Source organism: Orcinus orca, chromosome 11, assembly GCF_937001465.1.
Source record: "Orcinus orca chromosome 11, mOrcOrc1.1, whole genome shotgun sequence".
Classification (NCBI taxonomy): domain Eukaryota; kingdom Metazoa; phylum Chordata; class Mammalia; order Artiodactyla; family Delphinidae; genus Orcinus; species Orcinus orca.
This window is the reverse complement of record NC_064569.1, coordinates 34894613-34910706: the sequence shown is the minus strand read 5'-3', so window position 1 is coordinate 34910706 and position 16094 is coordinate 34894613. Positions and strand designations below refer to the sequence as shown.

The 16094-nt window shown below is 36.3% G+C and overlaps 1 protein-coding gene across 1 annotated transcript; it reads left to right on the top strand.

The window, feature by feature from the left end:
- Positions 1-375: 375 nt before the first annotated feature.
- On the top strand, positions 376-13145 carry TWF1 (twinfilin actin binding protein 1). Its single transcript, XM_004274432.4, has 9 exons — positions 376-518; positions 2163-2240; positions 4165-4343; positions 5511-5606; positions 6749-6853; positions 8546-8671; positions 8939-9089; positions 9259-9380; positions 11303-13145. Exons 1-9 carry the CDS (start codon positions 392-394, stop codon positions 11471-11473), a joined length of 1155 nt encoding a protein of 384 aa, XP_004274480.3. The 5' UTR covers positions 376-391; the 3' UTR covers positions 11474-13145.
- Positions 13146-16094: the final 2949 nt, after the last annotated feature.

Genomic DNA, 16094 nt, shown 5'->3' with positions numbered 1-16094 from the left:
CGAAGAGTAAACCAAAAAGGATATCATGCACATCTTTTTAAAGCTGAAAACGTGTGTTCAGTAAAACGTTCATTTCTGTTTTTGAGCAACGTTTTTGCTGAACCAGTGAAAGGCGGTGTCGGCAGGGTCACTGGAGGGCAGACCCCAGAGGGCAAAGCCATCCTGCCGGGCAGCAGTGTTTCACCGTGGTGGAGGGGGAGAAACGGCGGCAAAAAACGTGAACTGTGACCCCCGGCAGAGAGCTGAAGCTGCGGGCCGGGGGTCTGGACCTGCAGTCCGGCTGCGCCAAGACTGCACGGGTGTCAGGAGGCAGGCAGCGAGAGCGACGGGGCCGCGCGAGGACGCCGCTGGCCTCGCGGGGCGGCGGCGGGGCGGGGCGGGTCGCAGGCTGATGACGCGGCGGGGCTGGTGGAGTAGCCGCCACTTCCTGGAGCCGCCGGCCGGGGCCGCTCGCAGCACTCAGCGCCGGAGCCGGGAGCCCGCGGCCGCCGCCATGTCCCATCAGACCGGCATCCAAGGTAACGGCGCCGGCGCTGCCTGCGGGGAAGGGACTCTTGGGAGGCCCCCGGCGAGCCGGGCGGGCGGCGGGATGGGCAGGGCCGGAGTCGGTCCCGGAGCACAGGGAGTCGGTCTCGGGGACGAGCCGGGCCTCTGCGCCTCTCCGCGCTCTCGTGTCCCGGGCGCTCCCGGCCTGCCACCCTCCCAGCCCGGGCCGGCCGCCGCCACGTTGCCGATGGACCCGAAATTCGCCGGAGCGAAGGAAATGGCTTTCCGCGGCGGCCGGGGTGAAGGGGGCGTGCCTGCCGCCGCCGCCGCCGCCGTTAGCCCAACTTTCCCCTTTTTTATCGGACTGGGAAGACCTGGAACCGTGGAGGCGACTGGGGCTCTTTTTGCTGTCGAGAGACGGGCGAATTTTCTTTTTCACGGTACAACTTTAGAGTTGTTACAAGATTTGGATTATGAAAAGAAAGATGCGGGAATCTTTTTCATTTCCAGTAAGGGTGCTTCCCAAACTCTTCCGCATTTTCTTCCAAAATTGGAACATCAACACCGTTGTCTGTATCTTGAGTATGAGGCGTCTTGGTTGTTCTTAGATACTACCCAGCGAACTGAAAAGTTTGATCTGTATGGTTGCGTTTAATCGTCCCGGGCAGGCAGTTGAATGTGCAATTATAATTCACCTGTATTATTTCCTGGTTTGAAAATGGGCGGTCTGAAAGCGCTCACCTCATCAGAATCAAATATGTCCCGGGTTACTCGCGATCACTTAACGAGTTGTAATGTAAACACAAGCTCCTCCTGTTAATGGACAAAGAATCTTTTCCCCAGATAAACGTCTAATTGTGTTTTGTTCTTAAGGGCCTTTGACACCACCCCACACCTCCTCCTGCACGCACAAACACAAGCAAAACAGTCGCAAATCTAAAAGCATAGTTTTGATATATATAATTATTGACTTTCATGCTTGAGCGTTATAGCAAGCACTACTAAACAGTGGTTCTTGTTCTCAATATACAACTCAAGAATAAAATTAGAACGAAATTGAAGCTTTAATAGCACAAGGGATAGGTTATTAAATATATATTTGCTCAGTGAGATTACTCCAGGTTTTTAAGAAATATGAATTAGAGAAGTATGACCAGAAGTACGAGCTTGAATGAATTGTTGTCTTTTTCTTTAATCAGGATAGGGTGTTTGACATTAATTGTTGTTTTTAAAGGTGAAAATGTAAAAATGAATTGATGAAGGAGGTGTGTTTGTTTATTATAAGCTTGAAATTGGACCAGAAGAGAGTGAAAGCAGGTTTTCAGCATTTTTCAAACAAGCAATAAAGGTGTTTTTCAAAATTGTGATTTGTGATTATTGGGTTTGAGAAACTTTAATATATTCATTCCCAGTGTAAATTTCTGCTATGGAATTATCTAGGTAAAACAGGTTAGAATTAATATACTTTTAAAATATGTTTATGTTTCTTAGCTGTATACAATGTCTACTGTTACACCTTTTAATTTTTGTAATTTAAATTACTGATAAGAGAATACTGCATCTTCAAGATGTTTCCTTTGTATTACATTTCATTTTTTCCCTATTCAAGTAGCATCAGAAAGTATTAATACGTAAGTATTAAAAATAGGTTTACTTTTCTGTATCTTTTTCCACAGCAAGTGAGGATGTTAAAGATATTTTTGCCAGAGCAAGAAATGGAAAATACAGACTTCTGAAGATATCGATTGAAAATGGTTAGTTAAGCATTTTTAAATGTTGTTTGTCCTTGGATTATTGGCTGTTGTATTTTTAAACTTCTAAATCATTGTCAGTGATTTGGACTATTAATAAATGTGAAGCAGGTTCAGAGCTCGCCTTTAGTTAACTTGGCTCCTCTACATTTTGGACATGTCCTACGGGCCCCTGCTTACTTTACCTTCTGCATTCTGTAGTTGACTCTCACGGAAACAAAAAGATGTTGTTTTTGGTGTGACATCTTCCTCTTACACTTTTTGTGTCTCAGTTTCTGTACCACAGTTTGTATCTAATATCAGTGCTTGCATCTCTGGAATGAAAATCAGTAACAGGTGATTATCCCACACAAAAGAAAAGTTACTTGTGAATTGTTATTCAGTAAAGTTAGTTTTGAGGTAGAAAGGAAGGATTTTAAACTCCCCGTTTTCTCAACCTGATTGCAGTGTATGCTGCAGAAATGATTCCCCTTTCTTGTTATGGGAAAAAGTTCTGAGTGTAACAGACTATAAATCGATACCTTCAAAATAAAGCTGTACGTAGGGAAATTCACTGGGTGGGAGAGTCTTTTAATTCAGCTGGTTTGAGTGTGAATAATTAATATAACTAATTAATCTCAAATGAATATGTTAAAATATTCCATTGACCTAATTTCTTAAATACCTTAAATATTTTGCTTTGGAAAAATACCTTGTTCTTTCATAAACTGGAAGTAAATCTAATTTGCATTCCATTTTCTCTTATATATTAAAAATACCAAAATAGTTTGAAAAATAGGCAGTTGTTCTACATACGTTAACACACTCAACAAGAATAAACATATACTGGAAAGCAGCATATTTTAGAATATCACTATTTTCTGGTTTTATTTTTGTTTTGAGAAAATTTTTTAAATAAGGAAATTATGAATAAATAACAATACCTCCATCTCTTCTTAAATTATTAACTGCTAACATTTTTATCATATTTACTTCAAGCCTTTTGTAATTTAATGTTGTTGTAATATAATATAAGAACATTCGCTTTAAACAGTTTTACTTCCTGACCTTCTCCTGAGACAACTATGTTAGGAACCTTATTTTTGTTCAATCTGTTTTTTATATGTATCCCTAAATAACATATAGTGCTGTTTAGAGTTTTTAAGTTCACATAAACTGACATCTTTTTCTGCATCATTCCTTTTCCTGTAAACATTGCTTTTATAATTAGTTTTGATAGAGGCTCACTAATTCTTTCTAAATATGAATAGAATTGTATAATATGATTATGCCACATATTATATGTCCATTCTCTTATTGATGAATATTTAGGCTATTTTCAGTTTCCACTGTTATTTTATAGTGCTGCAGTGAACACCTTGGTATATATGTGCAAGAGATTCTCTATGCAGAGTACATTAGCAGTTTCACTTGATTCGCCCAATAATGCCTCAAAGTGGCTGTACCAATTTGTTTCTGGACAAATATTAAAATTTGTAGCATTATGGCCAAATAGGAGCTAAACCTGTTTTTATTTAGTATTTCTTAACTGTACAATTCAGTGTTTAATTTCAGAAATTATACCTTTGAGCGGTAGGACACTTAGTTAAATATATTTTGTTGATAATTTATAGCATAAATATTTGGACAATAGAATATAATCACCCTCTCTTCAGCCATCCAACTCAACTATTTATAATCATTTTTGTACGTTCCTTTCTTGTGTTTATAACATTATTTTAACTATGCTAGTTATAATTTTTATATCTGTTTTTAATATTGCTTTATATTATATTTATTTTCTGTGTTACAACCTTTGCCCTTTCTATATTTTGATGTGAATAATAGCAATTAAGAACTAACTATTAATTTGTTCTTCTATTCTTCATTATTCTACCATTTGGCATTTTAAACCATTTATATATCTTTTAAAAATTGTTCTTCATAGAGAAACTTGTGGTTGGAGCGTGTAGGCAGCCTTTAGATTCCTGGGATAAGGATTATGATTCCTTTGTTTTACCCCTGTTGGAGGACAAACAACCGTGCTACGTATTATTCAGGTTAGATTCTCAGAATGCCCAGGGATATGAATGGATATTCATTGCGTGGTCTCCAGACCATTCTCATGTAAGTAATTTTTTGGTTACTTATTTAACATTAAAAGCTAGAAAATTTTTTTCTGAAATATTCCTAGGCCAAGAGAAAGTTAAGAAGCAACAGTCATATCTCATAGATGGGAATGATCATGGAAAAAATCCTTGTGATTGGTAATGTAGAATCAGGGGTAATGTACTTAGATTCAGAAATCTTGACCTTGATTGAAATCAGTAGAATTATTATTGATTTTAAATTGAAAAATTTGTGGCAATTATAAATGACTCTGTGGACCTCTGAAGAATGAAGGTTACTATTTTGAGAGTAATAATTGAAATAATTCTTATAGAACTAACTGAACATTTTATTAAATATTCTTAATAGCTACCATTCAAGTGATGGGCATGCACACAAACAAGTATTTCTCTTAGGAGAGTTAGTAGACTGATTAATAGAATAAAATAAAAAGCTAGTATATGGATACTGCTCAATATTTTAAAAATTAATTCTCTTGTTTATTGTAGAAAAATAATTTTAAAAGTTATGTAGATATCATTCTCAAAAGTCATCACTTCCTATTTAATTCTGTATATGCTGTCTGAAAGAAATACTGGATTTGCCAGTACAAAATTATGAAATGATTTCTATTGGTTGGCAGTTATCTTTAGTAGTTTTCCATAGATGCTATCATACTCTTTAATAATAGTATATACTGTAGTTCTTTTCTACTTTGTCCCTCATAGAATGGTTTATGCCATAGTTATGCCACGAATATTTGATTCTTAAACAACTAAATAAGTAGCGTCTGACCTAGACTTGTTTTGAGTAAAATGTCATTATCAAGTTTACTTCATTTCAGTGATTTTAAAATAGTGTTTTAAGTAGTTTTTTTAATTCCTGAATTCATTTTATACTTTGACAAAAATGAATGATTTTCTAAAATTTAGTTTTTTTCTACTTTTCAAAAAATGTGACTTATAAATTGAAGTCTTCCTTAGTAGCTGTTGATATTTTAGATGCTGATGTTATGATGGTTATTTGTATATACATATTTTAACATGTTATAGTCAATGGACTTCAGCTTTGTCAGTTTAATTTCTTTTTAATGTGCTTGAAGATTTTCATACATTTATAAAGTGCTTTCTTTTGTAATGATAGTTTTCATCTATAAACTTATAAGTAAACTTTCACAATTACTAGGTTCGTCAAAAAATGTTGTATGCAGCAACAAGAGCAACTCTGAAAAAGGAGTTTGGAGGTGGCCACATTAAAGATGAAGTGTTTGGAACAGTAAAGGTACAAAACTTATACTTTTATGTAGATTCTGCATGTTGCACCGAGGTAATGGGATAGTTAATGTGAATTATGACTGGTGAATCGGTAAACATAAAGAATAAGAGAAAATATTACGTTTCATATGATATGCAAGTTAACTGAAACATCATACTTACACTTTTAAAATATGTTGGAATCTCCTCTGTTAGTCTTCAAACACTAGAATATCCCTTGGAGATCATTTAGTTCAACCTCTCATTTAGTTCAACCTTTTCATTTTAACGATGTGGAGATAGGCTCAGAAAAATGAGAGACTACTTAAAAGAGATAGTAGGTTTTAGATATTTTGGATGTTTACACTTATGCTGTGGAAGCAATAGCTGTATTAATTGAACTAGAACATTGAGGCAGGTAAATTGATAATTAATTGGGGTAATTGTTGATTAATAAATTTAGTTATGATTAAGAATTTACTCCATTATAAAATTTGTATGGTAAATACATGTATATAGATATACCCCCAAATTAAGAAAATTACAGTGTATTTTTTCAACAGGTTTTTTGTTTTTTAGAGCTTTTACTGTGATTCAGGGAGTAATGTATTCTGGTGGATAGAGCACGAGACTAGATGGGTATCCTTTGCTTATTCACATCAGTTGTGAAGTGGCCTGGTTTCTCAATTCTATTCTCAGTCTTCCAAACCACAAAATTTTGATGAGAAGTAAACTTCTTTGGAATATTTTTTATTTTAAATAAGAACTGTAATTATTTTCTATGAATAATTGTAGAGAAATTATATAATTCATTACAGTACAGAATTCAGAATCTGAATATGTTGATTATTGAATAACTATGGGGCAGGCTTCCCCAGGTTAATTATAATTGTCCTATAGACTTGAAGCATGATCAGGTTCGTCATGTGGCTGGCGTTACCACCATCACACTCACAAAAGATCTAATAATTGTAAAGCTTTAGGAAATGAAGTGTAGCTAATCCCCTTAAAACTTTTGAAACCTGTAGAATAGAATATTTTTTTTAAAAAAAGAAGTAATAAAATTATTGTTACTGTTTATTTTTAGTTAAAATATTTTCTGTTAAATTAATGATTTTGTTTTCCTAAAGTAGCCTCACAACTAGTAACAGTCAGTTTCTGTGCTCACAGGAAGATGTGTCATTACATGGATATAAGAAATATTTGCTGTCACAGTCTTCTCCTGCCCCACTGACTGCAGCTGAAGAAGAATTACGACAGATTAAAATTAATGAGGTATTATTACCATTTTGAAACCTTGCAAGATTCTAAGTGATTAAAAATACTGTATTTTTAATTAATCGATGAAGAGGTAACTAGAGAATAAATAAGTTAGATAGCTTACATTTATTCTGTGCAGTTTAGAGACAAGACTGACAAGACTGTGCTCAATGTGTCTTCAGGAAAAAGTTAAAAGTGAATATTAAACTTCATGTCAGTTTCATAAATAGCTTTCTCCTGTCTTTATAATGTAGGTTATAGATTAGTAATCTTCCTGTGAGAAGTACAACTGTTTTTAACTTTGTACTTTGAATACTAAATATCGATAAATGGGAAAAGTATGTGTTACCCATGTAGTGTGAGGGATATTATATCTAATGAGGTTGCCTGAAGAAGGTTTGTTTTGTTATTTCAGAGAATACTGACGACTAAAGAGAGTAAAACATAAATGCTGTAGTGTGTTTAGGATTTCTAGAGGCTCTATAAATTAACTTCTATGGACATTACTTGGATGGGTGTGTGCATATATATAGATATATATGGGAGATGGTTATTTGAGTACTTGTTTAGCATATTAGAGTCAATAAATTTCATCCATATTATAGTTTATCATATTTCTAATGTGTTTACTGCAGCAATTCTAAGTTAGAATAGCTACTGTATTTCTAACGGAATTTTATAGAAAAGAACAAGTAGCAGAAACTACTATTCACTTGTCTGAGTAACAGACTAATAAGAATCAGTCTGAAAAGTGATTGAATATTATTTAATATTGACCTGATAGCAAGGATCTATCTTTATATTATTTTAACTCAAGTTATTTGAGTATGGATTTTTACATGTTTTTTTTTTTTTTACAAGTTTGATAGTTTGTTTTATTCCTTGCAATCAGAACCCAGAGGATCTTATTGGGGTATGCATTTGCATATGTTCTATGATGTTTTCATTATACAATACCATTTATGCTGTAGAATCTCCATTCATTTTTTTTTAAAGTAAAATTTCTATTTGACTTTGTTGCAACACTGCAAATGAGACCCTATACTATGCTGTCATTTACTGAGTATAAAAGTCTTAAATATGTGCATTGAAAGCTTTCTTGACGTACTCTTCTCTTCTTCTGATACGTGCACACCCATGTTCTTAGTAATGAAAGCTCTAAGTGTGGAACTTCTGCAGTAGTATAATTTGTTGAGCTGTGTTGTGTCTTTGTATATTGTTTGTACTCCTTTCAACTCAGTGCATGGTGTTTGTGTTGCATTTTATGTCTAGCAGAACAAAGTAAAGTTCTATGCATATTATATTTATATCACACTGTTCATAAATTTTATCAAGTAAAACTTTGTAATTAAAAGTGTAATCTGAAGACACTTCTGAGAGCTTACGTAGCTCATGGCAATTGTGCCAAACCAAACATATAAGCAAAGCCCCACTAACATTGCACACTCAACTCAGATGTTCACTTCCGGCATTTTCATCAAAATGTGGCATACACTCTGCATGTTGACAAAGTGCTAGCAGAACCTGAAACAAATGTGAAAATTATTTGCTTTTTAAGTTCATAGTGTTTTAATTGTTAATTTTAATTATACTAAAATGGGCAAGGGTGGAATGACCCTCACTCTGTAGAGGTTGGGTTTTCTTCTCTTTGCCATCTGACACAGCTAAATGCTAAACTTCATCGGTAAATTGAATCTGTCATACTAGGTACAAACTGACGTGAGTGTGGACACTAAGCATCAAACACTACAAGGAGTAGCATTTCCTATTTCTCGAGAAGCTTTTCAGGCTTTGGAAAAATTGAATAACAGACAGCTCAACTATGTGCAGTTGGTAAGAGATATAATGATTGTTATGAAATGGCTTCACTTTTTGGTATCTATGGCTTGTATAAGGTTTGTTTTTAATGGATTTTAAATCTTTTTATTTGCTTCCTTTTTATTTTTTATTCATTTTTTTTGAAACTACAAAAGCAATATATATTCACTGTGGAAAAAGTGAAATTGTGTAAGTTTCCCCTTGTCTCCTTGTTTTTTAATTTATAAATTTTAAATTTCTGTGTATCTGTCTTAATAAATGCATTTTGTTTCTTATTGACAGGAAATAGATATAAAAAATGAAATTATAATTTTGGCCAACACAATAAATACAGAACTAAAAGATTTGCCTAAGAGGATTCCCAGAGATTCAGCACGTTATCATTTCTTTCTGTATAAACATTCCCATGAAGGAGACTATTTGGAGTCTATAGGTATATGATACTTTTTTTTTTTTAACGTAATACTTTGTTTGCTGATTGATATTTCATCACTATATTCTTTCTTATTTCTTGGCCAGAGGGCTTAGTTGTAGCTTTATGAGGTTTAGTGTGTGCTTTAATTGATATGCTGCTAATTGGATTTATTATTATTTTAATTTAGTTTTTATTTATTCAATGCCTGGATACACATGCAGTATAAGAGAACGGATGCTGTATTCTAGCTGCAAGAGCCCTCTGCTAGAGATTGTAGAAAGACAACTACAAATGGATGTCATTAGAAAGGTAATTACCTATCTATTTATTTATCTAATTTATTTTATCTAATTTATCTTATTAATATATTTAATACCTACCTATTTATTTTTAATTTTTCAGTTTTTGTTACATTTTTATTGTCTTTCGTGTAGTTCGTGATGTATTGTGGTTTATAAATGAAAGTTTTTTTTTTTCTTATTCTCATCATAAATCCTTAGGAACTCCTCTAAGTGCTTGAGGACGGCCTATCATGACCCCAGTCTCCCTGTAGATCTGTATTCTCTAATGTGTAGCCACAAGCTACATGTGGCTATTTAAATTTAAATATATATAAAAATTAAACGAAATTTAAAATTCAGTTCCTTAAAAGCACCAGCCACATTTCAAGTGCTCATTTTAGCCACATGTGGCCAATGGCACTGTATTGAATGGTGCAGAATTTAGAGAACATTTCCGTATTGCAGAAAGTTTTGCTGGATGGTGCTGCTAAAGCTGCATACTTGTGATTGTCTCAAGACTTTATTAATAAGGAACTACAGTCTCTATTTATAACTGAACCATGGGGTGGTTGAGAATCTTTCCAGTTGTTGGGAAAGGAGAGAATGGGCATAAACATGAATTTTGGGAGCTACGTTTCCTTAAATTTATTTTCTTAAATGCAGGTGAGGCATGGGAAAAGATATGGTTTATTCTTGAGCCCTTCAACTCTTAAAACACAGGTCCTTACAAATTACCAGTGTTTTAGGTACTGAGCCCTTTAAGAGCTTTTTAAGTTCTTAAGAATCACTTTCTATAGCAGGGGCTGGCTGACTTTTTCTACCAGAAGACCAGATAGTAAATATTTTAGGCTTTGCCAGGCCACATATGGTCTTTGTCACATATTCTTCTTTGTTTTATTATTTTGTTTGTTTTTACAATCCTTTAAAAATGTAAAACACTCTCTTAACTTGAGCAGATTTGGCCTGCAGGCCATCGTTCGCCAGCCCGTGTTATAGAGTGATTTCAAGTGACCCAAGTGATGAAAGGACCATGAGTAATGTTTCTTGAAAATATGTAGTGTACCAAAGCAGAACAACTTAAGAATATAGTGGTGATTCCTACTGTACTACTTTTAAACATTAGTTAAATTGGAGAAGAAAGAGAGAACCAAATAGAAAATGAGTATAGCTAATTATATATTCAAGCAACTCATTTAGCTCCCTCCTCCTCCCCCCAAATAAGATGAAAGTGAACTATTTTCACATGGTCCTTGGTTCTCTCTTGCTGGAATGAGTATTATGCACTTATTGGTGAGCGTTCACACCTGAAAACTGGCTCATTGCTTGTATTAGGTTTTTTTTTTTTAACATCTTTATTGGAGTATAATTGCTTTACAATGGTGTGTTAGTTTCTGCTTCACAACAAAACGAATCAGTTATATATATACATATGTTGCCATATCTCTTCCCGCTTGCGTCTCCCTCCCTCCCACCCTCCCTATCCCACCCCTCCAGGCTGTCACAAAGCACCGAGCTGATCTCCCTGTGCTATGCGGCTGCTTCCCACTAGCTATCTACCTTATGTTTGGTAGTGTATATATGTCCATGCCTCTCTCGCGCTTTGTCACAGTTTACCCTTCCCCCTCCCCATATCCTCAAGTCCATTCTCTAGTAAGTGTGTGTCTTTATTCCTGTTTTACCCCTAGGTTCTTCATGACATTTTTTTTTTCTTAATTTCCATATATATGTGTTAGCATACAGTATTTGTCTCTCTCTTTCTAACTTCACTCTGTATGACAGACTCTAGGTCTATGCACCTCATTACAAATAGCTCAATTTCGTTTCTTTTTATGGCTGAGTAATATTCCATTGTATATATGTGCCACATCCTCTTTATCCAAATCTGTATTAGGTTTTGAATGTTGTGTTTTCTCACATTGCATCACACTTTGCTAATTTTATCTCTTACAGATCGAGATAGACAATGGGGATGAGTTGACTGCAGACTTCCTTTATGAAGAAGTACACCCCAAGCAGCATGCACATAAACAAAGTTTTGCAAAACCAAAAGGTCCTTCAGGAAAAAGAGGAATTCGAAGACTAATTAGGGGTCCAGCTGAAACTGAAGCCACTACTGATTAAAATTATTACAATACTAGTTTTTTTAAAAGTCCAGCTTTTAGTACAGGAGAACTGAAATCATTCCACGTTGATGTATAGTAGGGGAAAAAATTGTACTTTTTGAAAATCAGCACTTTTCACTTCTGTGTGTTTTTAAATTAATGTTATAGAAGACTCATGATTTCTATTTTTGAGTTAAAGCTAGAAAAGGGTTTGACATAATGATGTTTAATTTCATCACAGTTTTCATAGAGTGATGATTCCACACTTTCACATAGTTCTTAAAATTTTATAGAGTTGGGCCAATTCCAGAAAATCTAAAGTAAGATACAATTCTTATTACTCTTCGGTGATACATCACTTTTTTTTCTTCAAGGGAGAGAGGAAGACCTTAAAATATTCATTCCACTTAATGAATATGTTAAGGACCAGATTAGATTATTTTCTAAGCTGAAAACTTCATGTGCCTAGGAAAAGGTGCTCTGAAGAGCAGTGCTCACTCAGACTGTGAGATCATGTCTACAACTTTTAGAAACAGTGCTTTATTGCAGCAGTCTTTTCTATTTGACTTTTTCATTTTTTAAATGGCATTAAAATTTCAGAAAATCAACTCACTCTGAAACATTAAGGGTACCAGATATATACTTCAGGATTTCTGATGATGTTGAAAGACACATTGAAACTGCTTTAGTAAATGCTCTTTCTAGTGCTTTAAAAATTTTCCATTTCAAAAGTAAGTCATTTCATTATAGGTAGTGTGAGACCAAATATTTATGTCCAGTTGAATATTAAATTAATATCATTCAAAAGCAAACAAAACTAAAGTCAACAATATTGAAAAAGTTTTAAACCGATTGATTTCTCTCTAAAACCATATATTTATAGGCAAATATTCAGATTTAACAAAATTATTTTAAAGTCCTAGTACTCATCAGCCTAACACAGATAAACAAATCTTGTTTCAATTTATATCTTATTTCAAAACACAGTTAACTGTTTTCTACAGCTTTGCATTTTCAATTACAACCTACAGAGATTTTGAGCCTCCTTTTCTCTGATACTTGAAATAGAGGGAGCTAGAAAACTTCACCATGTTTAATCTGATAAACCTGCTGCAAGAGCCATAATTTAGAGGACTTTTCTAAACGAACTGTGGGGATCCGGGATTTAGAATTTCTTGATCTAAACTTTATGCTGCATAGAACAGATACCAGAAATGTACATTTCATAGTATAAAATATGAAACACTCATTTTTACACTTTATTATCTAAGGTAATATATGCACCTTTCAGAAATTCAATGTGTGTTCAACTAAAAGCATGTTAGAATAATTATGAGTTGACAGATTTTTTTGTTTTCTAGAATTAAGAGTGTGTGGGGTTTTGTTTGTTTACAAATAATCAGACTATAATGCAAAATAATTGACGGTAATGTTGCACTTGTTTATGAAAGATGTAGTTTAAGTTTTTCCGTGGGTGCACACATAGACACACATACACACAAACTACTGCATTGAGAATCCTGGAGCTGTGTTGTCGACCATAGGCCAAGCTGCTGAAGCTGTTATTTTCGGTCAGGAAGAAAGTTAACCTGTCATGAAGGTATAAAATAATTTAGTAGTGAATGTTTTTCTCTACCATCCATGTGCAATTATGCTCTTAAACTCTATTACACTACATGAAAGTAAGTGGACATTCCAGAATATAGATGTGATTATATAATCTTAAACTAATTATTATTAAACCAATGATTGTTGAAAATCAATGATGCATTTGTTATAGAGTATAACTCATCGTTTATGTTTTAGGTGATGTCATCATAACAATAGAAGGTGAATAAAGTATTCCCAGTGAATTTATATAGCAGTGAAGAATTACATGCCTTCTGTGGACATTTTATAAGTGCGTTTTATATTGCAATAAAATTTTTTTCTCTAAATTGTGTACTAAGTTGGTTTTCTAGTATAACCTTTTTTTTTTTTTTGGATAAGTCTGCATAATGCAATACCTGGTGATAGGTTAGATAGCCCATTCATCTATTTGTTAATTAACCTATCTAAATCAAAAAGGATTTTAAATAGTTTGAAACCTAAGCAAGTTGTGTCAATAGAGTGCTTTCGTAGATTAGAACTTTTCCACTACTGCAGCAGTAATGGAAACGTCATGAGTTAGTTCCTACTGTGATAGCAGCAACCCAGTACAATAGGGTGACCGACATACTTGACAGTAAGCTGTTAAAAGACATTCACCCAGCAAATACTGAGTGCATTCCAGTTTGCAATTCAGTATCAAATTGATCCTTTTTATTAGAGCTGTATTACAAGATGGATGTCTTTGGTAGCAGTTTCACCAAGACAGAACTGTCCTTAAAAGGTCTGATTTTGAGAACTATTTTAAAAAGTTAAATTCTTTATGGCATTTCTACTCAGAACTAAAATCATGTGCCTGAGGTTCATATTGTAGTTTGGTATAAATCCTTTCACACGTTTTCTTTGCATATACAACCATATGTTATGAGGATTGGAGTTTTTTTTTAAGTACTGATTCTGGGGCTTCATCTCCAGAGATTTTGATGAGTAAGTGGGCCCAGGAGTCACATAGTAACACAGATGATTCATGTGTAGCCATGACTGGGTACAGTTTGTCTTAAATGATATAAAGTGAGGGTTTCCCCCCGTTCAGTCAACAAACTTTCTAAGTATTCCTGTATATTGGTCTATAGTGGTTACGATGAAAGGTAACATCTCATAGAAAAAAATGTAGCCCTCACTCTTGCCCACTAACTTCTGCATGACTTGGCCCATGGCTATCTCCACCTCCCTTGATCAGTCTGCTGCAGCTCAGCTGCTGGCTGGACCTCTGAAGGACCAGGCACACTGCTGCCTCAGGAACGCTGAGTGTACTATTCCTCACACTGGCTTCCTCTACCCCAATATCTACGTGTCTTCCTCCCTCAATGCAGGTCTCTGCTCAAGTGTACTCCCTGTCCTCTCACCTTAATCTGGTTTATTTTTCCTCAAAGCACTTAGGAATTATATATCTATGTATATATATTGGTTGTCTCCTCCACTAAAATACAAGTTTGATGGAGGAAAGAGACTTGGTTTTATTCACTGATGCATCCTCAGCACCTGGAACAGTGTCTCGGACATAGTGGATATTTTATTTGTTGAATAAATAAAAGAATGAGATTTTACCTTTCCTTGGACAGTGGGGAAGGGAGCACATTGAAGCAGTGGTAGGTTCAGCACAGAGGCTCTGGCCTCTGCTGCTGTATTTCTGGGCAGAGCAAACATCACTAGCACTGACACAACCTCTTGCCCTCGGAAGATTATAGGTTCTACCCCAGGAGACTCCAGTACTGACTCATTCCTGAGCAGCAAGTGTCTTCCCGTGGGGATCCTCATTCAGCTGACTCTGTTCTGGAAAGACCAAAGGCTAAGTTCTACTCAATGGCTAATGCTGATCCACTACCATTTGCATTTGCTAGAATCCAGTCTGGCGGTAGTGCCTTATAAACCTCCGGACGCTTAACAGGAAGAGGTGCTTTTCTGAGGTGTGGGGGGGAGTATATTTTATTTACATTTTAAAAATCTGATAACTAATATCTTTTCCTCCTTTTCAGCCCCAGAGACTTGGGAACGGAAAGAACAGGAACTTCAAAAACCTACTTCTCTCACATAAGCACACACCACCATGGCTTACACCAGCAAAGGAAGAGAAAGAGGTCTGAACCTCCCTCTGAAGGATCCTCCAGGTCTGGGGGAGGGGGAGGGAAGAGGGAGGGGTCGAGGGATGGGTCTCTTAAGAAAAGGACAGGGCTTCCTTGGTGGCGCAGTTGTTGAGAGTCCGCCTGCCGATGCAGGGGACGCGGGTTCGTGCCCCGGTCCGGGAAGAGCCCACATGCCGCGGAGCGGCTGGGCCCGTGAGCCATGGCCACTGGGCCTGCGCGTCCGAAGCCTGTGCTCCGCAACGGGAGAGGCCACAACAGTGAGAGGCCCGCGTACCGCAAAAAAAAAAAAAGGAAAGGGACAGAGAGAGGGCAAGTCAGTTTGAAGGGGTTGGAAAGTTCTTCGTGGCCCCTCCCCTCCTCTTCCTTCCTATGTTACCTCCTGTGCTGGTTTCCCTGTGCCCCCTCCACATTCATGCCTTCATGAATGGGGGTTAAATTAATTTCTTATTCTCCTATTATCAAGCTGTATGGATAAGAGCACATGGATCATATTTTTGCACACGTGTGTGTGTGTGTGGGTGTGAGAGAGAGAGAGAGAGAGATGCTGTCACTTCCTGGCTATATGACTGAATCAGTTATGTATTGCTACCATACTAATGCATGACCAATTAGCCCCAGATGTAGGGGTTTAAAACAGCAATTATTTTCTACATGTCTCCGGTTGGCTGACCTCTCTCACATCTGTGGTCTGCTGGCAGGTTGGCTGGTCTGGGATGACCTCATCTGAGATGACTTTTCTCTGCTGAGCATGGTTTCAGCAGCAGCATGTTAGCCCTGGCTTGTTCTCATGGCAGTGGCAGCGTCCCATGACAGAGAAAGTGAAAAGTGGTGCACAGGGGCTCTGGAGGCCCAGGCTTGGAACTGAAACGTCACTCTTCCTGCAGTCTGTTGACCACAGCAAATTACAAG